The sequence below is a fragment of the Acomys minous genome (assembly GCF_964271855.1).
Source record: "Acomys minous genome assembly, chromosome: 4".
Classification (NCBI taxonomy): domain Eukaryota; kingdom Metazoa; phylum Chordata; class Mammalia; order Rodentia; family Muridae; genus Acomys; species Acomys minous.
In genome coordinates, this window is record NC_140486.1 from 53,160,450 (window position 1) to 53,186,349 (window position 25,900).

General features: G+C 40.2%; 1 protein-coding gene across 1 annotated transcript in view; it reads right to left on the reverse strand.

Annotated features, from left to right (window-relative positions):
• The window catches only part of MAP3K2 (mitogen-activated protein kinase kinase kinase 2), a 74,479-nt gene that overhangs the window by 10,157 nt on the left and 38,422 nt on the right, over positions 1-25,900 (reverse strand). The window contains exons 5-16 of the mRNA XM_084780576.1: positions 25,574-25,673; positions 22,321-22,434; positions 21,526-21,613; positions 18,243-18,373; positions 16,919-16,998; positions 15,512-15,579; positions 15,271-15,363; positions 13,164-13,370; positions 7,685-7,833; positions 6,178-6,309; positions 4,906-5,035; positions 393-570 (exon numbers count right to left, since the gene is read on the reverse strand). Of these exons, the coding sequence (XP_084636702.1) occupies positions 393-570; positions 4,906-5,035; positions 6,178-6,309; positions 7,685-7,833; positions 13,164-13,370; positions 15,271-15,363; positions 15,512-15,579; positions 16,919-16,998; positions 18,243-18,373; positions 21,526-21,613; positions 22,321-22,434; positions 25,574-25,673 (1,470 nt within the window). The remainder of the gene's footprint in view (positions 1-392; positions 571-4,905; positions 5,036-6,177; positions 6,310-7,684; positions 7,834-13,163; positions 13,371-15,270; positions 15,364-15,511; positions 15,580-16,918; positions 16,999-18,242; positions 18,374-21,525; positions 21,614-22,320; positions 22,435-25,573; positions 25,674-25,900) is intronic.

The window sequence follows — 25,900 nt, forward strand, 5'->3', positions numbered from 1 at the left end:
GCCACCATGTGGTTGCTGGGAATTGAACTCAGGACCTCTGGAAGAGCAGTGCTCCCAACCTCTGAGCCATCTCTCCAGCCCATTTGTTGTTGTTGTTGTTTTTTTTTTTTTAAGAAACTGATAATGAGAGTACTTTACAAGTTATCCAGGGAAATAAGAGGTTTCTAATGTTAAGGTTTGCTTAAGACAAAATCCTTCCTAAAGGAAAAGAGGTTCAAAGACTCAAAAATTTAGTTAAGTTAGCTTTGACAAGGTATAATTGAAATGGCATCAATACTTATAATTCATATATCCTGCTTCCAAGGTACAAGAAATAATTTACATCTGACAATTTCAAGTGTGGGGGAAAATAAGAAGGTAAGTTTGCAGATAAATTTGACATTTAAACTTACCAGATATCTGCTTTCCTGCCATAGCCTTCTCCACTAATGACCTCAGGGCTCATCCAGTATGGCGTGCCTGTGACAGACTTCATCCCTGTGCCTGACAGACAGAAGGTCTGAAGCCTCTTGCTAGCCCCAAAATCTCCTAATTTGATATTGCCCGTGGAATCCCTTAAGATATTTGCTCCTAAAAATAAGAAATAGTTTCATTTCAATTGATTTTACTGGCATCCTAGAATATATACAATTAGACTTTGTAGATTCTAATCTGTCCCCAAATTAGGCAGCATGTTGACTCCCAAGCTGGACAGTTAGAAAATCCTATTTGTCTTGCATTAAGCATCTGCGGCTTGTACATTATGTAGGCAAGTCTGTTTCAGAGCCTAGTGAGCTTCTCCTATAAAGGATGGGGCAAGGGCAGGTGAGGGGAAAAGGAAGGAGAAAGGGCTACAAATAAAGCACCGAGAAAGGCTCTGGTGTCACTTGTTTGCTATAAAGCAGTTAAGTCCATAGCTGAAGACTACTTTCCTGATAAGCCAGCTTCGCCTCAGCAACTTCCAAAAGGACCTTCATAATCAAAACTCCTAGCAACATATGCTTACACTAATATTATTCAAGCACTAGTTTACTTTACTATGTCACTCAGACTGGCCTCAGGCTTCCTGACTCAGCCTTTCCAGCATTGGGATTCCAGGTATACCCCACCATGCCCCACTTTTTCTTTTAATGACTTCTATGGAGGAGGCTAAATAGTGCAGATAATCTACATTACAGACCATAGAGAATGCAGACTCTCCATCTTCACCACGAGCTTCTATCTTCCCAGAAAAGTCCCAGCCTTAGCAGCGGTACAGGATCCTTCTCATCAAAACCTATTCCGCCTCGCTGGCTGACCTAGCAGTAATCTTCTAATGTAGCTCTGCTTACTTATGGTCTCCCACCATCTAGCATATAAAAAGGACTCAGAAAAACACCTATTACCTAGAATATTTAACAAAAGGAAGCAAAACAGACTTGTTACTTGAGATGTGGTCTTGACATATTGTTCAGGCTCTCGGGCTCATTAGCCTCCCGGGCCTCCTATCTAAATGTTCCTAAGAAGCTGAGACTATACATGCTTAATAAGCCAGGTTTTACTGGCTACAAGCAAAGGACATCTTCCCTACACAAACACACACACACACACACACACACACACACACACACACACACACACACACACACACACACACGAAAGAAGAGTCATCTCTGGGGAGACAGCATTAATAATGAACCAGTGCCTACCCACAGAAGAAGCTGGGGAAAACAGGTAGCCACTTTCCCCAACATAGTTTCTATTTTTAAAAATGATTTTTATTTTAGTAAATTAGAAATAAGACTTTTCAGAATTGCTAATATTCCCATTACCAGATCCAATATCCAAGTGGACAACTGTCACAACTCATGATACTTGCCCTCTTTTCATATAGCATCTGAGGCAAATTCAAGGCATTGAAGTCAATAAAAAACTAAGTGTGTATCTTTAAAAACTAAGGACTCTTATCACATCTAAGGGAATGAACAGTAATTTAATATCAAAAATATTATATTCAATTTATACATAAAAAAAGAACCAATCCAAGTAAGATCCATGTACTGAGACTTACTAATCTAAGTCTCTCAAATCTTTCCCCCCCCCCTTTGAAATTAGAGAGAAAACAAAACAAAACAAAAATCCATGCTGCTTGCTTATACTTTTCTCACACTTTGAATTTTGCTAATTGCATCCCAAGGAGTCATTATAATCTGCTGTCAGTGATTTATATGCCAAATTATGGTGTATGTGCATGCGTGCGTGTGTCCTCGTCCCAGCTGGGCTTGATGACAAACATCTGTAATCTCAGCACTCGAAAACAAAAGGCAGGGGGCTGGAGAGATGGCTCAGAGGTTAAGGGCAGTGTCTGCTCTTCCAGAGGTCCTGAGTGCTGAGTTCAATTCCCAACAAACACATGGTGGCTCATAACCATCTATAATGAGATCTGGTGCCAATTCTGGCAAACAGGCACAGATGCAGACAGAACGTTATATACATAATAAATAAATCTTTAAAAAAAATAATAAAAGCCAAAGGCAGAAGAATGGTGAGTTCTACATCACCAACCTGGACTGTAATGAGACACTGCCTCAAAACAAACAAAAGACTCAAACCAAAGCAAAAAACCAAAAAATATCATTAAAAATGGGGGGAGGGCCTGGCTCCGTGGATAAGGGTGCTTGTTGTTCAAGTATGAGGACCTGAATTCAAGTCCCCAACATACATAAAAGCTGGTGTATCTGCATGCATCTGTAATCTTAGCACCAGGGGCAAGAACACAGACAGGAGGGTGAACAGTACTCCTAGCCAGCCAGCTTAGCTGGAAAACGGTGAGCTCCAAAGTCAGTGAAAGATCCTAAGCCAAGAAACAAGACACAAACAGATTTGGTCTTCAACTGTATAGTTCCTCACCCCCCACCCCATGCCTGTCAACAGTATCGTTTCCAAAAGGGGAAGAAGATGAAGAACAGAGTTAGAGATGGTTCAGCGAGTAGAGGTGCCATATCTGTGACACATGGGGTGGAAGAAGAGAGCCAACAGCTTCAAGTTGTTCTCTGTTCTCTGTGCATGCACTGTGGCACTAGCATACATGTGCTTACACACACAAATAAAAGATGTGATAAATTTAGAGAGGCAGGGAGGGGGAAAAAGGAGAGGAAGAGAAGAGGATGAGAGGGGAGGCAGGGATAAACTTTAGAAATGAGTGAGCTTTTTAAAGTAATGATCTTCATCTTTGTTATGACCCCACAGGTCTGAAGTTACATGAAATCAATTATCTTTACCTTTCCTTTTGCCACTTATAAGTTATTTATAAAAATTAGAAGATACAGAACAAGTAAAAAGTACACTGTTAAGAACAAACACCATTATGCTGCCTTTTGGTGGCCACCATTTTCCTTCTGTTAACTTAAATTTACAAGCTGGAGTTGCATTAAACAGCAGGGTCCTAACTGCAGGGTCCTACTCCCTAATTATCATGGGGGGGGGGGGTCTGCAGCAAGCTGTGTCTGAGGCTGCTTCTACAATGAGCCAGGCATCTAGCTCAGGGACATCCTCCAAATACAGGCAGGCTGGGGGAAGGGAGTCCTCTATCTTGCCCTGTCTAATCATGGAGGCTGCAACCTTCAGCAGCAGCACGCCCTTCAACAAGAGAGAGTCATCTTCTATATAGACAGACCTTCTAATCTTCTCAGCCACCTTGGCCATGTAAAGGGGGATGGAAGCACGTGGATCTACAAATATTACGGATACAGTTAGGATGCGTCACACCATACGGGAGAGCAAAAGTCTGGGAACTTGTAAGAGTGCCAACAAAGATCAATGAGGAAATATTATATAGACATATTCATGGTTTTTACTGAGTGATTTCTAAATCTTGAGTCAAAACCCAGTTCTTAGAGACTGAGGTAGGCTCCACAGTACCAAGTTGTGAGCACTCTCAATTTTACATACCTCTACCATGAACTCACTTCATATACTCAATTCTATAGCAGATTGGGGGTGGGATTTACCCTAGTTGGAGCTCATCAGAGCTCAGTCTTGGGATCTTTCCTTTCCTCTTCTTTATTCTTTCAGGACACCTATTACCATGACTTTAAATACAATTGCAACATGAAGTATGTCATCACAGTAGCTAAATTTTAAGTTCTGAGCACCAAACATTATTTTAAATATTGCAACATATTATCATAGTTGATCCTTTCAGGAATCCTATAAACTGAATACTATTATGACTTTCACTTAAGAATAAGCAAACTGTGGTGCACACCTGTGATCCCAGCAATCTGGAGGCATGGGCAGGCAAATCTCTGTGAGTTGGAGGTCAGCCTGGTCTACAAATTGAGTCCAGGACAGCCAAGGCTACACAGAGAGACCCTGTCTTGGGGGGGGGGGGGGAAGAATAAGCAAATGATAGGGCAGTAGGTACAGCTCACAGGTGGAGAGCTTGCTTAGTATATGCAATTTCCTGGGATTCATATCCAGAAATTGCAGAAATTGAGAAAGTGACCATGGGAAGGGAAGAAAAAGAGGGAGGATGAAAGAGAGAAAAAGATGAAAAATGAATTAAGAATGAGGATAATGGAAGATTATACATCCAAGGTTATAGTTAGTAGCCAATACAAAGTCCAAGTTTGAGTCTAGCTCTGTGGCAGAAACCTGCTCACTGTCCTAATGCCAGGCAACACACATGCAAACATGCAGTTAGAGCCTTCTGAATAAGACTGATTCGATGGATCCTAACAGTGAAGCTATCATCATTCGTGCCTGAACTGCCGACCCAGTCTGACTGGACCCTGAGAGAATCCATGGGAGAGCTAGGGAACTGTTTTGCTATGGCACTTTACATGTAGATACAGTAGCCTACATGTTCAATGCCATGATGATATTTCTTTCATTCAGTCTCACACAAAACTGCGTATTTAAAGTAAAAAGTAAACCATGACTTACCTTTGATGTCTCTATGGACAATCATATTATTATGCAAATAATGGACCCCCTCCAGAATCTGACGGGTGTACTTCCTAGTCACATTCTCAGTAAGAGCTCCATATGCTTTTAGTTGGTCCTTAATTGAACCCTAGGATAAAAGACAAAAAACTAAACCTTCAGTTTAAAATAAAAACTGCTACTAAATTTTTATTCTTAAGAAAATCCTAGCTCACAGCTGGGAGACAGTAAGTGAAGAGTGCAGAAATTCTCAGGAAAATAAATGTGTTGAGTTTCTGTTCTTTCAGATTATTTATGTTGAACTAATTTCTTTGAGATTAACAAATTATAAGGCTTCCATATTTGTAAGACCTTTAATACAACCCCAATTTGTTTTCCAAAAATAATGTTTAAGCTAACCTACATCAGAAAAAGATATTTGGTTATGTAAAAGCGGTGGCAAATAAATCCAGTGAGCAGCAATGGTGCCACTACACACAGTTGTGCACAATGGTCGAGTGTTCTGCTGCCTGCATGGCGCTGACAATGGTCAACAACAGCACTACTGGGTACTGAGCTGTAAGCTCACATGGCAGTCCTGTACCTTCAACATGGAACTCTAACCATATACTCCCATAAAGACCCATATATCAAACATATCTTTTCCTAAGTTACTCTATTAAATTATGATAATACAATTTTTCCTTTTTAGATTTTTAAAGTCATTTTGCCAAGTCTAGGTTGGCCTTGAACTTGAAAACCTCCTACCTCTACCCTCCTGAGTGCTGGGATCATAGATGTTTGTCACCACACCTAGAGGAAGGCATCTAGCTCTTAATGAGTAAAGATGCTAACTGCCATCTTCAAAAAGTATTATAATTAAAATTGTACTCTTTCTATATACATAAAAAGCAATAGAGGTCCCAATTTCACTTTGCAATTCTAAATGAAATCACTGCCATTAACCACAACTACCAATCAACAATAAAACACACACACATATATGGTAGATGTTTAAAACGAATTGAATATCCCTACATACTAGCTTTACATCTCAGATGACTTTCTTGTCTACAAAAAGAACTGAAGCTTCACAGCAAGGAGCTGGTCCATGATCATCTACCTTTACGAGCAATCAGCACTGCTACTGTGGGATGGCCAGCAACCCCAGGCTCAAGGCAGGCCACACCATGTTCAAAATTCATCTACGATGCAGCAGAACAAAAGGGATGAACTGGAATCTCAACATATTTTAAAAGGAATTTGTCTTTTCAAAAGGATGCATGAACTTACCCCGGGCATATACTCCATAAAGATGGAGAGTGTCTTCTCCTGAGGATCCCTCAAACAGCCGTAATATTGAACAATTCGCTCGTGCAGCAAGTTTTTCAACAACTGAATTTCACACTCAAGTGCATTTACTTCCTGGAAGACAGAACTCCTGCTAAGTCTTTTTTTTTTTTTTTTTTTAATATTTTACTACCTGGTCTACAAAATGAGTCCAGGACAGGCATGGTTATGCAGAGAAACCCTGTTTCAAAAAAAAATTTTTTTTTCTTGTTTTTCACTATATTTGTCTGTCTGTCTATGCGTGTATGTTTGTTTGTATATGCACCATGAAAAACATGCGGAAGTCAGAGGACAACCTGTAGTAGTTAGTTCTCTCCTTCAACCATGTAGGCCCCTAGGAGGTAGATTCTGGGTACTGACTAAAAATTTCACTGGCCCTGCGTTGTCTTTATAGTATTATAGTAAAGGCAAAATATTCTTAATTCATAGACTACCACGGTGATTTCATTAGGAAATGCTCACTGTGCCTATAATATTTTAATCTCTAACCAATAATTGTATTGTTATTGCTACTATTATTGTTGTTATTATTATTATTAAATTCATTAAATTTTTTTAATTTTTTTTTTTTGTTGTTTTTTAAGACAGGGTTTCTCTAGGTAGCCTTGGCTGCCTGAACTTGCTTCATAGACCAGGCTGGCCTTGAACTCATAGACATCTGCCTGCCTCTGAGTGCCAGGATTAAAGGCATGCACCACCACACCCGGCTTTATTTTAATTCTTTAATATATGCAAATGAATTTGGCTTGTTTTGTCAGAACACATGTGTGCAGTTTCCTCAGAGGCCAGAAGAGGTGTTCGACTACCTCTGGATATAAAGTTACAGACCGTTGTGAGCCATGAGGGAAGTGAAAACTGAACTGTGAACCATCTTTCCAGATCCCTAATGTATTTTATTTAACAGCCCTGGCTGTATGCTAAGGTAACACCAAGTCAAACTAGGAATTCAAATGAAGCACTAAAACAGCTGCTCAGAGCCGGGCGTGGTGGCACACGCCTGTAATCCCAGCACTCGGGAGGCAGAGGCAGGCGGATCGCTGTGAGTTCGAGGCCAGCCTGGTCTACAAAGCGAGTCCAGGACAGCCAAGGCTACACAGAGAGACCTTGTCTCAAAAAAACAAAAACAAGCAAAAAAAAAAAACCCCAGCTGGTCAGTTACCACAAACCCCAAATTCCACCACATGTTGTTATATCACATTTTAAAGCTGTTTATATACATTAAGTCTGTCTGTGGGGAACAGGGTGGGGATTGTGCACACACATGCCAGGGAACAGTTGGGGAGGGAAGGAACAACTTTTCGGAATTGGCTCTCTTCTATCATGTGGGTTCTAGGGAATGAATGAAGTCTCTAGGCTTGGAGCAAAACTAGTCCTGTTTTTGTTTGTTTCCCCTCAAAAAAAAAAAAAAAGGCTATTACAACGGCCAAGTAATCTTCACAGTGACTTTTACCTTGCTGGTCTCCGGACTGTCAGGGTTAAACTGAACTTGTTTAACAGCCAGTTCTCTTCCGGTATCAACATCATAACAGAGGTAGACCCTACCAAAAGCTCCTTGGCCAAGCAGTTTGCCCAATCTCCAGTTGGTTGGAGCTCGAGGTGCTGAAAAAGAACATTTTCTTAAGATGAAGTAGTTAGATGAAGTGCCATCCCTCGCTGAACATCCTAGACCCAGGAAAAATGACGACCATCCAAACGTACAGCGGTCTCCATCTTTCACAACTGTTCTCCTCATTCTTCTAAGAATTATAGCTCGTTCTCTTCTCTTGCTCACTATCTCTCTCCTCTTTCTGCATTTCCTCCTCCTCACCCTTCCCTCTCTCCTCCTTCTCACCCCCTTCCTCCCTCCCCTTCCTGCATAGAGACCAAGAGCTGCTCCCAATAAACCTGCATTTACATACCTTAAAAAATTGTAACTCAAAGTTTGTATCTCATGACTCATGTGGCAACCATCTTTTACTCAATCTAAGATACCCTATTTTCCCATTTTTAGTGAAGCAAGTTATAAATATTTGTAATTAGTTTTTTCAGTCCCATCGGTAATACAGAAATCTGGGAAAAGTATCATTTCCCATCTCTAGAGGAGAATTCACACAATCAATAAAATTAAAACTCTGTTCTATGCATACAGTGCCGGAGGAAGGCAGGAGAGGGTATGGCACCTCCTGGAACTGGAGCCACAGATGGTTGTAAGCCACATTCTGATTGCTGAGAATCAAATCTAAATCCTCTGGAAGAACAGCCAGTGCTCTTAACCCCTGAACCATCTCTCCAGACTCTATAACTTTTTAAATTTTTGTGTCTGTTTTTAGAGAAAAAGTTTCTCTGTGTAGCCTTGGCTGTCCTGGACTCGCTCTGTAGACCAGGCTGGCCTTGAAGTTACAACAATCCACCCGCCTCTGCCTTCCCTGAGCACTGGGATTAAAGGCATGTGCCACCACGCCTGGCTGACTCTATAACTTTTTTTTTTTATCTTTTTGTTTGTTTTTTGTTTTTGAAACAGGGTCTCACTATGTAGCCCTGGCTGCCCTCTTACTTATTATATAGCTCAGTCTGGCCTTGAACCTCTGCTGTGCCTGCACCCAAGCCTTGGAATTATAGCTGTGACCTGACTTCTTGGAAAAAAGAACATTTATTGAACATTTTAGAACACAGATCACAGGGCACCCACCTAGCCTAACACCTAAGGAAAAAGAGGCACTGCAAGAAAGATGACAACAAATGGTGAAGCACATGGAAGAGCCCATTCCAGCAAGTAAGGAAACCTAAGCTGCGCTGTGAACATGTGTAGGCTGGCACCTCAGAAAAAGGAACATATACACGGGCCAACAGCTCTGCTGTGGACCTCCTCCCTAAACTCATAGGAACCAGAGATCACAGAGAACCTCCCTGGGTGGTCAGGGTTAGAATATGCAATGGCCCTGTGATAGCTGGTCACCCTGACAAATAAGAGGCACTGCTGGGCATGGTGACATACACTTTTTAGTCCTATCACTAAGGAGGTAGAGGCAGGCAGATCTCCTGGGGTGTTCCAGGCCACCAGGACTACAGTTTTTTGGGCTGTACCCCGAAAAACAAAGAGCCTTAAACTTCTTGAAGAAGAGTAACAAAATTTGTTACCACTATGTTAGAGCAGTGCAAAAGGAAATGAAACAAAGCAAGAAAGTTTGGGGAATGAGGGCTAGAAACTTGTGGCCCTGGCCATCCACCCTAGGAAAGTGGGCAGGGTCTATAATAAAGCCTATCTCTGAGAACTGGAGAGATGGGGCCTGCTCAAGAGTGACGCCAGACAGACTGTCACCCGTACTCTATCTAGGCTTTTAAAAGTAGTAGCAACCTACTGCTGAGGGAGCAGGATGAGGAGGGAGGGAGGGAGGGAGGGAGGGAGGGAGGGAGGGAGAGAGAGAGAGAGAGAGAGAGAGAGAGAGAGAGAGAGAGAGAGAGAGAGAGAGAGAGAGAGAGAAGAATGAAAAGGAGCAAATACTGGGGCTGGAGCAGTATCACTTAGAACACCAGCTCAGCAAAGCTCTAGAAGAATCTGAAGTCCACAGTGCACAGGTACTGGAGCAAACAAAATAACCAAAACAGTAAACTAGGACTACACTGACCCAATCCTTCATAAAAGGAATGAGGCACAAGACTTTTGCATATGTCCATTTTATTTATCTCACTCTTCATAATCCTGTATGTGATATCTGGAACTACATTATAACATTGTAAGGCACATAAAAAAGAAAACTGAAACACACACACACAAACCAGGCATAGTGGCACATGCCTTTAATCTCAGCACTCAGAAGGCAGAGGCAGGTGGATCTCTATGGGTTCAAGGCCAGCCTGGTCTACATAGTGAGTTCCAGACCAACCAAAGCCACAGAGAGAAACACTGTGTGGAAGAAGGGGGTTACAAAACAAAGCAGTCAGCATAACCAAACTCAAAGTAGCTCAAGAAAGTGAAAATAATTTTTAATAGACTGAGAATATAGCTTAGCGTTACAGTGCACAAAGCATTGTTTTGTTTTTGTTTTTATTTGGGGGGTGTTTGTTTTGGGGGTTTTTTGATACAGGGTGTCTCTGTGTGTAGTCTTGGCTGTCCTGGAATTCACTTTGTAGACCAGCTGGCCTCAAATTTAGGTAGAGACCACATACCTCTGCCTCCAGAGTGCTAAGAATAAAGGCGTGTGACAACACTGCCTGGCTTTCACTGGGTTAAATCTCCAAAACCACACACAAAAGCAATTTAAAATTAAAGTAAAAGCACAAAAACATCCGGTGGCTGAAGAGATGCTTCAGTAACAAGAGTGTTTGCTGCTCTTGCAGAGGACACACATTGGATGGCTCACAATCACCTGTAACTCCAGCTCCAAGGAATTTGATGCTCTCTTCTGGTCTCCACTAGTACTGCCCTAATGTGTATGTGGTCAAGACTCTCTCTGTCTCTCTCCTCTCGCTTTCTCTGTCTCTCTCCTCTCTTCTCTCGCTTTCTCTGTCTCTCTCTCTCTGTCTCTCTCTCTGTCTCTGTCTCTCTCTGTCTCTGTCTCTCTCTGTCTCTCTCTCTGTCTGTCTCTCTCTCTCTCTCTCTCTCTCTCTCTCTCTCTCTCTCTCTCTCTCTCTCTCTCTCTCACACACACACACACACACACACACACACCTAAAATAAAATCTTTTTTAAAACCTGATCAACGTATTAGGGGTCTGTACGGGGAAGTTAGACAACATACAAGAACAAAGGTAGAGCCAAATGAAACTCTGGAAATGAAAATGTTCTTTCAGTAAGATCATAAACAGGTAAACCCTTAAATCCCAGCACATGGGAGGTGAAGACAGGAGGATCAAGTGCTCACGCTCATCTTCTGATAAACATGGACTGTGAGACCAATCTGGAATACATGTCAGAATACATTCTGCCTCACAAAACACAAGAGAAAATCCTCAAAGGAAAGAGAAAGAGTGAGAGAACAAAGACAAGGGCATAGGTGTAGAATAGCATCAAAGAGTAAAGGACCAAAGAGGAAATCTGGAAAGCAGCCAGAGAGAGGAAAGAAAGAACACACTGCTTGATGAGGAATCTTTGCTGAAGACAAAAATTAAAAGTTAATTTCTTTTCGAAAACTATATAGGCCAAAGGACAAAAGATAATTTGAAAACATTGATTTTTATTTTTTAAGAAAATCTATATGCAGGAAAATATCTTTCAAAAATAAAGAAAAAAATATTTAAAACAAATAAAGGTTGTTTGCGTCACCAGTAGACTTGGATGACCAAAGAAAAAGGTTAAATTCAATTCTTCAAACAAGAATTTTATATCTAACTGAATCTTGACTCTGTATAAAGATCTATAGAAACAGATAAACTAAAGGTATGTACAAAACACATACCAAACATTTCCTTCCTTTTTTTATTTGTTTATGGGTGTTATGTGTATCTGTGCACCAATTGTGTACCTAGTGCCCTCAGAGCCCAGAAGAAGGCATTGGATCCTCTGGGAATAGAGTGACAGACAGTTGTAAGCTGCCATGTGGGTGCTGGGAACTGAATCCAGGTCCTCTGGAAAAGCAGCCAGTGTTCACCGTTAGGCCAACTCTCCAGAGCCTTCCTCTCCTTATTTTCAGTCTTTAAAGAAGGCTGTCAAGAACAAAGTAAAAGCAATGTAGCGTGGTGTTATAGATGTAAAAGAGTGACAACACCAGCAAAGGGGGATTTAGGTCATGCAAAGTTTACTGCAGTATCTACCTTCAAGCTGGAGCACATAAAGACACTGTTGCTAAAGTTCAAAGACTTTGCGACCTGATCTCACTTACTACAGCCCTGTGCCCACTAATTCTGTAAGACAGGCCCACATCGGGAAACACAAGGATGTTCCCAGAGAGGATGGCTCAAGAGGGAAGACCCAACCTGAATGTGGGGTCCTTCTCTCCTGGGCTGGGAACCTCAAACCAGGATACAAGAGGAAAATTAACCCAGGACCACCATTCTTCTTGCTTCCAGCTTCAGACTAACCCTGAGCAGCCCCTCCCTGCACCACCATCACGCCTTCCCTCCATGGTGGACTTCATCCCCTGAACTCAAGAGCCAAAAGATGCCCGTCTGAAGTCGCTTTGGGCAACAAGAAAACAAGCTCATGCATATCCCGAGCAAGTGTTAACAGCTGTAACACTAACTCCCATCCACGAACACATGCGCGCATGCACACATTCTGATATATTCAAAAAACAGGGCCAGAGAGACAGCTACTCAGTGCTGATGGAACTATTTTGGGAAGTTCTGGAAACACGAGGTGGAGCCTTGCTAGAGGACATCTATCGCTAGGGAGGAGGATACCTCTGAAGGTTACCCCTCATCCGCGCACGTGGGAACAGGTATATACCCTCTACCAGTGCTCCCCCACCATGGTGCTCCACCTCATAGAGAGCCAAGGACTGTAGATGAAAACCTTGAGCCAAAACCCATCTTTCCTCCCTTAGGTTATTTTGTTAAGATGTTGAGTCAGCAATGAAAGTCTAACACACACACACACACACACACACACACACACACACACACACTCCTAGTAAATCTCTATACATATTTAGAATCTAGATTAAATGCTATCCTGTAATTCTTCCTTCATAAACCAATCTCCTTCTAAGACTATTTCTTAGAAGTCTCATATAAAGTCTCAGTGCTTAGCAGTAATGTGGAATTGAATGGATGAGAACAATTAACATCAATTTTCCTAATCAAGTCAAGATCAATTTTCTTAGTCAAGATCAATTAGCTAAAGTAATCAGCAGTAACACCCACTTACACCTGACAGCCTAGGCACCTTCAATATCACATCACTGTCTCTTACCAAGAGCTTCTTTCCTGAGGTCTGACTTACCGTTTATTCCCATTTATTCCTGTCAACATAAAACAATACAGAGTTTCTGCTATGCATCTCTATGACTTACAGCGGCTGGGTGGGCTGATGTCTGTGACAGTCAAAGTAGGATTGTCTATGTCACTTCCCCTTCTTCTTATTCGGCTGTCATCATACTCTGGAGTAAAGATACTGCTTCCACTACTAGTGCTTAAGGAGTGGTCAGTGGGACTGAAACTCACGGGAGACCGGAAGCTGGTACCCTGCGTCCTTCGAGCTCTTGGAAACGTCTTACGACCTACAAAGTGAATACTTTGTAGAATTAGAATTAATTTACAAATAGAATTAATTTACTACTTTTATTAATGTACTATACTTTTAAGGTACTTACACATCTACAGTGTAAGGAATAAGAATCTGCTCTGTCGGTATAGGTTGAAAAAGCTAAAGAAACGATGATGCGTGTGAGGGGTGGTAGTGAATACAAATCCATGTACTGTTATGGGAAGTACACAGGCTCTCATGTGCAGATGAAAAACAGAAGAAAACCTTCACTTTCAAAGGTTTTTTTTTCCCCAATTTCTAATAGTGACTTTAAACATAAAGCCTAATTGGAAAGTTACAGGTAGCAGAAGGAATCTGTTCTGGTTGTTCTTTTGTTTGTTTTGTCAACTTGACACAAGCTGGAGTCATCTGGGAAAAGGAAATCTCACTGAGGAACTACCTCCATCAGAGTGGCCTGTAAGCCATCTGTGGCACAGGTTTTTGATTCATGATAGGTGTGGGAGGGTCCAGCTCACCGTGGGTGGTGCCACCCTGGGCCAGATGGTCCTAGGTTGTATAAGAAAGGTGGCTGAGCGAGCCTGTAAGCAGCATTTTCATGGCTTATGCATCAGGTCTCACCCTGACATCTCTTCATAGTGAACTACAAGCTGCTAGGTGGAATAAACCCTTTCACACCCAAGTTGGTTTTGCTCATGGTGTTGATCACAGCAGTGGAGTGCAAACTAAGATGCCAACACATCCACATTTATCCACAACAGCAAAGAAATGGAAACGGTCTGGATATCCATCAAGATAATGGATAATGAAAATGAGATATACATACTATGGAGGTTTGAATAAAAACGCCCCCAATAGGCTCACATATTTTAAAGCTTGGACTCCAGCTGATGTACAATATTAGCATGTGTGTCTTGTGGGAGTAAGTATGTCACTGGGGATGGGCTTTGAGGTTTCAAATGTTGCCAGTGTCTCTCCTTCCTGCAGCCCGCTGATCTGGACACAGAACTCTCAGTTACCTCTCCAGCACCATGCCCACCCGCTATGCTTCCACCATGACCATAATGTGCTGAACCTCATAAACTCTAAGGCAGCCCTAATTAAATGCTTCCTTTAGAAAAGTTGCCATGATCCATCATGGTGTCTCTTTACTGCAACAGAACACATACCCATGGAGGCCAAGACCGACATGGGGCATCTTCTTCAACCACTCTCCACCTTTATCATCTTTTATTAATTTATCTATTTACTTAAGCATAACCATGTAATTTATTGATTTGTTTACTTTATTTAAGATAGGGTGTTCTGCAGTTCTGACTGGCCTGGGCCTGGACCCACTGTGCGGACCAGGGTGGCCTCCTGAGTGCTGGGATTAAAGGTTCAGGCAAAAGATGCTATCTTTAGCTCTGGGGTCTCTCACGGCCTGAAGTTCACTGACTCAGCTCTGCTGGTCAAGCCTTGGAGATCTGCTTGTTCCACATCCTCCCCTGCAGCTCAGGCTGGGGTGCACACTGTGGTCCCCAGCTCTTACATGGGCTCTGGGGTCTGAACTCAGCTTCCTGTGCTTGCGCAGCACACACTTGACTGAGTTATTGCTCAGTCACCAGAGAAGGCTGCTGTCTTAGTTTTGCTTGTCCTGTTTGAAACCTGGTCTCTCTGTGCAGCTGGCTGTCCTGGTACTCAACATGTAGACCAGCCTGGCCTTGAACTCAGAGATCTGCTGACTCTGCCTCCTGAGTGCTAAGACTAAAAGTATGTGCTAGTACTCTTGGCAAAGGTTTCTTCTTTTTCTTTCTTTTCTTTTTTAAGCAGAAAATTAAGTGACTCAGGAACAAATTACTTGGCTATCATAAACATGGAGCTTTTAAAATGTACACTCATGTCATCTGTTCCCACAGTGTGATGCTCAAACTTACCGTCATTGTACTCTTGATGATGATATGAAACATGGTACCTTCTTGGATATGTTCCTCCTTTGCCAAATTTCTCAAAAATAGGGTTATCATAGTCTGTTAAGACATAAGAACACTATCATTAAAAAAGTAAAATCTTCTTAACAATGAAAAGCATATTATCATTTTTAATAATTTTCAAAAAATGTCTCCCTTAGCCAAAATATGACATAAACATTCAATCATGTAAATTTTATAGTCTAACCTGAGAATTCCTGGTGATTATCTGGGTAGCTCTGTGCTCTAGGCATCCGTGACTTTGGATAGCTTTCTCTGTAAATAGAAAATGTAAGATTAAATTAAAAGAGGGTGTGTAATAATAAATTTAAAAATCTTTAAGCAATATGTTTGTGTGTGTGTGTGTGTGTGTGTGTGCGCGCGCACGCGTGTGTGTAAAGGAGCTCACTTAAATACTAGCATGAATTTTTAAAAAGAGAAGCTTCTTTTAAAACACTCATTTGGTACACACAGACAAAAAAACCTTGCTTTTAAAATTGCCTACCACATAGAGGGGTAAGAATGATGTATTTGAAAGCATGGAAGTTTTTTTCTGAAACTGTTTCTGAATCCATACTAAAGACATATGATCTTAACTTATCAAACATTAATGACAGTACACTAAAAAATTCTTTCCACCAGGCATTATGGTGCATGCCTGTAATCCCAGTACTTAGGGAGGGGAAGGCAGAGGCAGGCAGATCTCTGTAAATTCAAGGCCAGCCTAGTCTATAAAGAGAGTCCAAGACAGCCAAGGCTACACAGAGAGACCCTGTAAAATTCTTTGGGACGGGGAGGAGGAAACAGAGTAGAGTTCCCAAGGCAAACACTGACAGGAATGGGTAAGAGGAAAGTGTATGGGAATTTCCGAATGTATATCTGTTTTCATAAAGCCCAGAAGAGACAAACAAGTGAAGTATTGAATACTAATTCTGTGCTACAGGAAGACTACAAAAAGCAATGCCCTTCTGAGATCAGGAGAGGGCACCCTTACCAATGCACATTATGCACACTGAATAAACAAGTAAATATTATTTTTTTAAATGGCAAAATCAATCATGAGAAATTTTGTAACAGTTTCAAGAGCTGCCATAAAATAACCATATGTAAACTCTAAGTTTGTGCTTGTTTCAGATACATTTCTGACTAACAGAAATAGTAGGAATAAAAAGAAAAGAAAACCACAATGGAAGAACTAATAAAGATACTGAGCAGGGTGTGGTGGCGCACGCCTTTAAATCCCAGCACTCGAAAGGCAGAGGCAAGCGGATCTCAAGTGAGTTTGAAGCCAGCCTGGTCTACAAAGCAAGTCCAGGACCACCAGGGCTACATTCAGAAACCCTGTCTCTAAGAAAATAATAATAATAATAATAATAATAACAACAACAACAACAACAACAACAACAACAACAACAACAACAGTAAAAAATTGAACCCCATGAGGTTAAAAGATTTATTCACAATATGGAAAACTTTGCTTGCTTTCAGTGTAGACAGTTATCAATGAGCTACATTCTTCAGAATGTAAAATCAAAGAATTATTGATAACTCCACATTCTTATATATATGCATATTTACTAATATGTACTAAAAAAATGACTATAATCGTCATTACCCATCCAAAGGACTATCAAGTGATGGACAGCTTCCTGAGCCAGAATTTTCAGGGCTGCTTAAAGACAATGGATCCAGCATCTAGGAAAACAAAGAGTCCACCATGACTCTGCCTGGTTGTAACCAAGTTACTTTAAAACAACTGTTTGAGACGTAATAGAGTATAGACTTCATCCACTTACAGTATATAGTTCAATGGCTCCTAGCATATCAAGAAGTGTATACAATTTTCCCCACAATTTTAGAATTCCTTTAGAATCTTCCAAAAAAAAAAAAACCCAAAAAAAAAAAAAAACAAAACAAAACAAAAAACTCATAAAGAATAACAACCACTTTCCAGAATTACTCCTTGTTTTTTTTGTTTTGTTTTTCCCCCTTTGGTTTTTCAAAACAGGGTTTCTCTGTGTAGCCTTGGCTGTCCTGGACTCACTTTGTAGACCAGGCTGGCCTCAAACTCACAGTGATCCACCTGCCTCTGCCTCCTGAGTGCTGGGATCAAAGGCGTGTGTCACCACAACCGGCTTAAACAAGTTGTGACTGCAAAACTTTGTAAGATAAAAATATCCTTTTTCTGCAGTCAAATAACTGAAGCTAAAGTAGTTTTACTTACTGAAAACTAAACAATGGCCCTGTTCAACTGAGATGAACAATACAGTGACTGCTCCATTAGGAGATATAAAATGCTGCAGTACTGAGGGCACTCAGTACAAAGTAAGTACCTAACAGCAACTACGCATGCGCGACACACACACACACACACACACACACACACACACACACACACACACACATTCTGAGTAGTACAAAACTGAAGCATTTAAAAATGTTATAGGCAGTTCAGAAACTTCACTTCAAAAGTATTTATAGTTTTACTCTATCTTTGAAGTATTCATGAAGCCAAGCAGTGGTGGTGTTTGCCTTCAGAACCAATACTCTATAGGGCCAAGGCCAACCTGACTACAGAGTGAGTTCCTGGACAGCCAGGGCTAAACAGAGAAACCTTGTCTTGGAAAAAACAAAACAAAACAAAAACAAACAACAATCAATAAAACAAGTAAATATATAAAGTGTTTGTTAAGAATCTGAGTGTCAGGGAATCTAAGATTACAACCCAAATGCATCATAGATGATCAATACAAGAAAACTAGCTTGATCCAGTTTTTTTGACATACCAATCAAAGAAGGCATATATAACATAGTAAGCAGTTTATAATAATTTGACTTAAGATTAAAGAAAATATACACACACATCCCACCATAGGTGTATGCCAAAATCCCAGTGTATCTTTATGCAAAGTGAAACCCAGTACCCAGTTCTGACTCACTTGGTCCATGCTCTCTGGAATGAACTCTCCTTCACTGTTGATGCTTGTGAACGACCCATTCCGGGCAATCTGGTGTAGTTCGTCTGGAATGTATCCGGGGGGAGGGGAACTTCTATCTCTATTAGTGGGACCTCAAAAAGAAAAATTATGAAGTTTCATCATTGTCAGCAAGGGAACTAATTTTTCTTCAACTAAATAGGTTATATTTCTAACTACATAAAAATAACTTTAGCAGCTGGGCGGTAGTGGCGCACGCCTTTAATCCCAGCACCTGGAAGGCAGAAGCAGGTGGATCTCTGTGAGTTCAAGGCCAGCCTGGACTACATACAAAGTGAGTCCAGGACAGCCAAGGCTACACAGAGAAACCCTGTCTCGAAAAGCAAAACTCCAAAAAGCACACAAACAAAAAACTTTAGCAAATGAAATCCTGTATTTACAAGAAGTTAATCAGGATTTTCAGGTTCCGATCTTTTTATAGCCTTCTTAAATTCACATTCCATAACCTCATTAGACCATGCTAATTTATACTCAATTTTCCTGACTGTTGACAACCATATCCTGGGCTAAAACAAACATACTATAGAATCTTACATTAATACAACTATTTTTGAATTTCCAAAGACAATTTGTATCTGCCAGTCTTTAACATAATAAGAAACTAATACCATGATATAGTAACAGGATAAGAGCTCTGCAATCAGGGCATCGTCTAAACTCCTGCGCAGGTCGCCACGGTAGTGTCTGTTTTCACAACAGTGAACACAGTACTGCAACACTTCTTGGTAAGAATGCTGTGATGGTAAATTCATTCAGCACAAACATGTTGTGTACATTCAGCTCCACAGTATTCTTTCCATTCACTGTCTTTAATCTTGAGAAACCTGAAGTGAGACTGCTCCTTAGTCATTTGGCTGCTATTTTGTATTTAGGATCCTGAATCTTACTTTTTATTACTTAAAATTAGACTTTTGTGGCAAGCTATATTCTTTGCATTTAAATGTCTTCATAATTTTCCAGGTGTAGTGGCACATGCCTTTAATCTCAGCACACAGGAGACAAAGGCAGACAGATATCTAAATTCAAAGTCAGCCTGGTCTATATAGAGAGTTCCAGATTAGCCAAGCTATATAGTAAGCTCCCCTACCCCATCCCTGCCCCCAAAAAACCTTTCATAGTTTAAGAAAAAATAGAGGAGAGCCTGGCATTTATTTAAGATAGTTTTTATTTAGTTACCTGGTTCACAGGAAATATTATATTAACAAAGTTTTCTGATCTCCTTGTAGTTTTAAAGTAAACATATATATGTGCTATAAGCATTTAAGTTTAAAATTTTTTAAAAGGTTAAGTATATATAAAAGGGTTATTTGTTAAGTAGGGAAAAGAAACAAGAGACCATAACGTCTGTAAGTAAGTGTGGGCTGAGTAGAGTTCATGTCGGCTTTGTAACAGCTACAGCCAGTCCCCCCTGCATCCCTCATATTTTTATCTTTCTGTATGCTCTCTCTCTCTCTCTTTTTTTTTTTAAATAAAAAAGCAATATACTTAACTAAAAGGAGACTGAGAAGGCACCTATAAAAGTTTCTTCATCCGATTACCTGACAACTCACATGTCTTAACATTCATTATAACGGGCATGTTAATACACTCATAGTAATTCTGCACAATTTCCAGTTTTTTTCTTCTCCTGGCACCAAAGTCAAACAACAAGAGTACTTACTAGTAGGTTAATATTGAGGAACTCAAATGGCAGTTTAACTAGTGTCCTGTCTAACAACTGAAATGAAGTGGCTGTTTTACTTTCTTCTATAAAGAAAAAAATGTACAGTTAACAGTCGTCCTGCCTCCAGCTTGAGAAATGAAACATCCTTACAAGCACTGTTTACGGCTTCAAGCCCACTGTGTAAGGCAAGGGTAAAGTGACTCGTGCATAGTAAGAGTGAGAGCGCCAGAATCTGAGTTCTTGTACCTCTAACACTCTTTCACCTTTTTTTTTTAAGTAGTAAATATCAAGTCTATCCGAGTAAGGACAAGCCAGCTCTATTTGTGTATCCTCTCTGTGGGTTTTCTCTCTGGTGTTCTGAAATAAGACTCCTGTGAGACAAAACACTTTTTTTAAAAAGTCATAAAACAGCTTCTTCTAGAAAACAAAAGCACATAATTGCCTAGTTACTCATACGCTAGTTTAGTCTTTTCATTCACTGTTAGCAACCCTCTTCTACTCTAGTCAATTGAAGATTTTCAACCAAATTTCTTACTTTGTCCTGCTCTCTTGTTTCCTCTTCTCTATTGACTGCCTCTCTTCTTCTGCTTTCCCTTTCAAATCTGTGCCTCAGGACCAGAGCTCATGCCACCTGGAGTGACTGCACCCTCTGTCCCATCTGCTAAAAATATTTATATCTGCTGTTCTTTAAGCATTCAAACACTTGTCAATTTTTTTGTATTTTAATTATACTTTAATAATACATTTTATTACTTTTATCTATGTGCATGTGAGTTTACATGTATGCATGTGCATGCAAGTGCCAGAGAGGTCAGAAGATGGTGCTGGATCCCCTAGACCAAGGTCACAGGTCGCCATGAGCCACCTGACACTGGTGGAAACCGAACTTTGCCCCTTTGCGAACAGCACACACCCTTAACCACTGAGCCATCTCTTCAGCTCCTTGTCAGTGTTTTTATGGCAACAAGCATGGAGGGTGCAGAACACCTCTGCCTAGCGCAAGCTCAATAAGGCCACCAAATAATATAGCACACAGAATCTTTCTCTCTTTTTATCATAAGCTTAGGTATAAGGAATGCATTGTTAATGATACTAAGAAAGCAATAATAAAACACAGTCTAGATACTCTTAGCCATTTTTATATTGAGAGTAGATTCTGGCAACACATAAAACCCTAGAGAACTTAGGAACAAGAGTCCAGTCTGCTCATTTTAATGTCCTATAGTTACTTTCCCACTCTTTTCATATCATACTTGGAGTCCAGTCTACTCATTTCAATGTCTTAGTAACTTCCCTTACCTATTAAAATTTTTATTTAAATTCTTGAATGTTAAAATATTCAGTGTAGAAACAAAAACTTTAAATCGGATATTGCTAGTCCTACAATATGTAAAATTAATTTCTCAGGAGCATCAGATAAGACAAAATGGTTAAGGTATATATTGCAGAGAACACAGAGTCAGGGGGCTATATTCAGGGTTACAGCTCATGTTACACTACACTAAAAGATGAGAAGGATTTGAGAAATCACTCATGTCCTTCTTCAGACCCCTCCTTTCTCACCTACTACAGACAGCCGCTTCTTCCTCTCTGCACCAAGTGGTGTGTTATTCACATCTTCTGGTGATGGCGATGGTTCTAAATTAGTAGCCTAGAAGAGAAAAGGGCAATTAATGCTATTCTTCCCATTTGAGGCTTTCAACAGAATCATCCTCTTATTAAAACACAGCCTAGCTACTCTCTATTCTCACTGGGCCTTCTCAAACCCACTCTTCAAAGTTTTACTCTACCAGAAGAGAGATACAAGCCTACCATCCCAGCTACTTAGAAGACAAGAGCAGGAAGATCGCTTGATCCCAGGAACAGAAAAGGAGAGAGGGGGAGGAAGGAAGGGGAAAAGGGAGGGGGGCAGAGGGAGGGAAAAGGCTGGTTGAAGTGGGGAAATGAACACGGTAAGACATTTCAAGACCAGTAAGATGGCTCAGCCAGTAAGGGTGATTACTGTCAACCCTGATGACTCAAGTTCAAACCCTGAAGCACCATCCGAGAATGAGAGAACTGATCTTCACACATGTACCAGCATGTACACACCCCACCTCATCTACACAAAATTAATGTAAAAAATTAAAATTACAAAATGGGTATGTCAATTCTATTATAATTCTTCCCAAATTGCCAGTTTCTATTAGTTTCACATGCACAATATATTCTTATTTGTAACTCTAACTATATAGTTTTGAGAAACAAGATTAAGCTACAAAAATAAAAAGTACATAAGTTCACATTTTATAAATTAAAACATATTAAATGATTACAAGTCTTATAATCTTCAGTGAGAAATACAACCCCAATTCCTACCTGTGTACTTCCATTTACTACAAGTAGTATCTTGAGACTCTTCATGTGAATACTGCGATCCAGCAGCTCCACAGCTTTGTCCAAGTCATCTTGGGTAGTTAATGGAATTACCAACTGAACAAAAGGAGACAAAAGCATCACGCCAAGTCAAGCTCTTCCATGAGCAGCACCATTACTGGGGTATTATAAATCTCAAAACACAGCTGGGTGTGGTGGTGCACGCCTTTAATCCCAGCACTCGGGAGGCAGAGGCAAGTGGATCTCTGTGAGTTCGAGGCCAGCCTGGTCTACAAAGCAAGTCTAGGACAGCCAAGGCTACACAGAGAAACCCTGTCTCGAAAAACAAAACAAAACACATTGTACTTTATTACTACAATGAACATCTAAGGAGTATACACATCTCTGTTCTCTATTCCAGCATCCTGCTCTCTACTTTAGCACCACTAAAATCTCAGAATATAAAAAGTTAAAAATTCTGCCTTATTAATAATCATAAACTTCTAGCAAATATATCATCAGCCACATATCTGCAATCTACAGTTCACTTATACTCATTTCTGGTCCTGGTGGTCTACACCACTACACTCTAGAACAAGTAAACTAAATGAATAATCATCTCAGGAAATCCTTGTTGTGAAATCTACTTTTGTTAGTCCTCTCTCTCATGGCTAAGATGTTACAAAGAACAAAAGCAACAAAGAGGCCTATGAAAAAAAGTATGACTCACATAATTTACAAAAATCAAAATCTTTATTTTTTAAAGAAAAAAAAAGTCTTGCAGCTTAAGAAAACTGTCAGTGATATAAAAAGTAGGTATCATTTCACTGGAAGAGGAACATAGTAAAAACAAATGAACATATACCACACTTACTAGCCATCTCTAACGCATGTGAAACATTTAAATGTAAAGTACGCTTGGCTGAGAGCTCTCTACAGTATAAATCCCTAGAGATGAGGCTCCCCTCCAGCAGAGCACAGCAAAGAGCAGGCCCTTGGCAAATGCTGCTCAGTGCATACCCTAGCGTAAGCACTAGAGGTGCACCCACACCCAGAACCTACTATGGAACATAATCACTCTGTAGACTGTTCTATGAAACAATGTTTTGTTTTGTTGAGAATGACAGAAGTTCAAGGCTATCCTAGGCTATGTAGTGAGTGCTGGGCCAGCCTATGTTATATATAAGATTCTGTCTCCTAAATAAATAAATATAAAAAGCTGCTAAATGTAAATATAAACCAGGATTGATTTGAATTTTTTTACTCTGCTTACATTTGTCTATTCTATAGTTAAAAGTTTATTCCAAATTTCTCTTTGCAGCTAGTTTTTTGCTAGTACACATCATCTTATCTCGTTTCCTATTGCTGATAAAATACCCTGTGAGGGAGGGAGAAGGGAAAAAAGAGTAGATGACGGGGTTAGAAGGCACGGCGGCTTCGTTTCCCTGAATTAGGAGATAATGGTTCAAGATCAAATTATTTATATGAGAGACAAATCTAGATAAGGGAGTGGGAGAAATGAAGAAAGAAGGGAAGGTGGCCATGAAAAGTACATCAGCCAGAAAGCTCCCCTTTAAGACAGTTAATCATCTACCCTCTGTGTGCTTCATCCCATGTCCATACCTCTAGAAAACCCTGAAAACCTCAGGCTGTTAGCCAAACACCTGGCCAGCATGTGCATATTATAAAGTACCAAAAAAAGATTGGGTAAGAAATATGCTTATGCATAATTAAAACTCTAATCACTTGAAAAGTAAAATGTAGACATATTGCTATAGACAGTACTCAACACTGTTCAAGATCCTGTTTAAGATACTGATTTGTGCTTAGGAAAAGATGTCTGTCTACCTTACTGGGATTCCTATCTGGCCCTTCTGTGCTGTGTTTGTAAGCTGGTGCAGGCAGAACAGGCTGACACTGGCTGCTGGTGTTGCTGCAGCCCCTGGAGCTCTCAGAATGATGGACTGTCTTTTTATTCAGCAGAAGAAACATTTTATGTTGTAGTAAGCAATAGGCTATGCTGCTTACAGCAATGAATTAAAAGTGTCTTCCATGTTCAAAAGAATATTTTCATCTCTGAGCTATTTTGAAGTATTTTATTTGCACAGGGTTTCATGTAGTTTGTTGTTGTTGCTGCTGCTGCTGCTATTGTTTTTGTTTGTTTGTTTTGAGACATGTTTTCTCTGTGTAGCCCTGGCTGTCCTGGACTCACTTTGTAGACCAGGCTGGCCTCAAACTTAGAGATCTGCCTGCCTCTGCCTCTCCAAGCGCTGAAAGTACAGGCATGTGACACTGCACCCAGCTCCATGCATCTTCTCAGATAAATTATACTATGACTTCCGTCGTCACTCCATCCCCACTGGCACCCTTCCTGTTCACACAAGCTATCTTATCTTCCATTCTTCCCTTGAAACTCTGTAGGGCTGACTTTCCATACTAAACTCTCGGTATAAACAATGCCTCAGCTCGTTTCTTGTTCCTAACACAGAGGACACTCACTGACTGTCTTGTTTGTTTGTTTGTTTGTTTGTTTTGTTTTGTTTTTTTTTAGGCAGAGTCTCTCTCTTCAGCCCTAGCTGTCCTGAAACTCATTACACCCGCCTCTGCCTCCAGAGTGCTGGGACAAAGCATGCACCACCAAGCTTTCATCTTTCTTTATTCACTGTCACAAGACTTTATGCATTTCCTTCAAGGATCTTCAACTCCTCACTGTCTTCTGCTTCTACAAACCTGGAATGCCTACCTCATAAAAGGCTGCAACTCATACACTTAACATTAGGCCAGTAAAAAGTATTTTCTGAAGATTAAAAAAAAGTTAACTAAAACATTTGAGATCCCATAAACAGTAAGAAACTCTGGTTACCTTCTAATCTCAAGATTAAAACAGGTTTTTTGAAAAACAGTAAACCCTCATGAGCACACGCACTGACCTCAAACATCAATATAGGAATCAGAAAGCACTCTAACCAATATCACAGTGATCTAACTGCCCCAAGCAAACTGAGTTCACTGAATACAGAGCAAAAGGGAAAACGAAAGCAGAAAACACCAAGGTGGTGCCTCTGTCCTCCTACAGGGTAGCCCTAATGATTTGCACAGTAGCACTTCCACTTAACAGAGGAAAATTTACAAATGTATATTTCATTCATCAAATGTAGCATTTTTTACTAATCACCAAACAAAATCACAATCTCCTACACGAACACACTAATTTTCCAAAATAAGGAATGCTACAAGAGAAATGGCACATGTTTACCTCATTGTTGGTATAGTGCAGATCCATAGACTGGCCAAAGGCAATTTTAGACTTAGACCTCAAATCTTCTAGTTTAACTGGTCTGGTAACCTGCAGGATTCTACATAAAAATAATTTTTAAGTATTTTATTTTGTCATAAACAATACGTTTACAACCATTCTACTTTGTTAGATAAAAAAAATAAGTAAAAATTATAAAACACTTGATCAAATACAAAACTTTTCAATATAAAATTTTAGAACCATTTAAATTTGTTCTACTCTAATTATAATCTGTTTAAATATTTTCTTTTATTATTTATTTATTTATTTATTTATTTATTTATT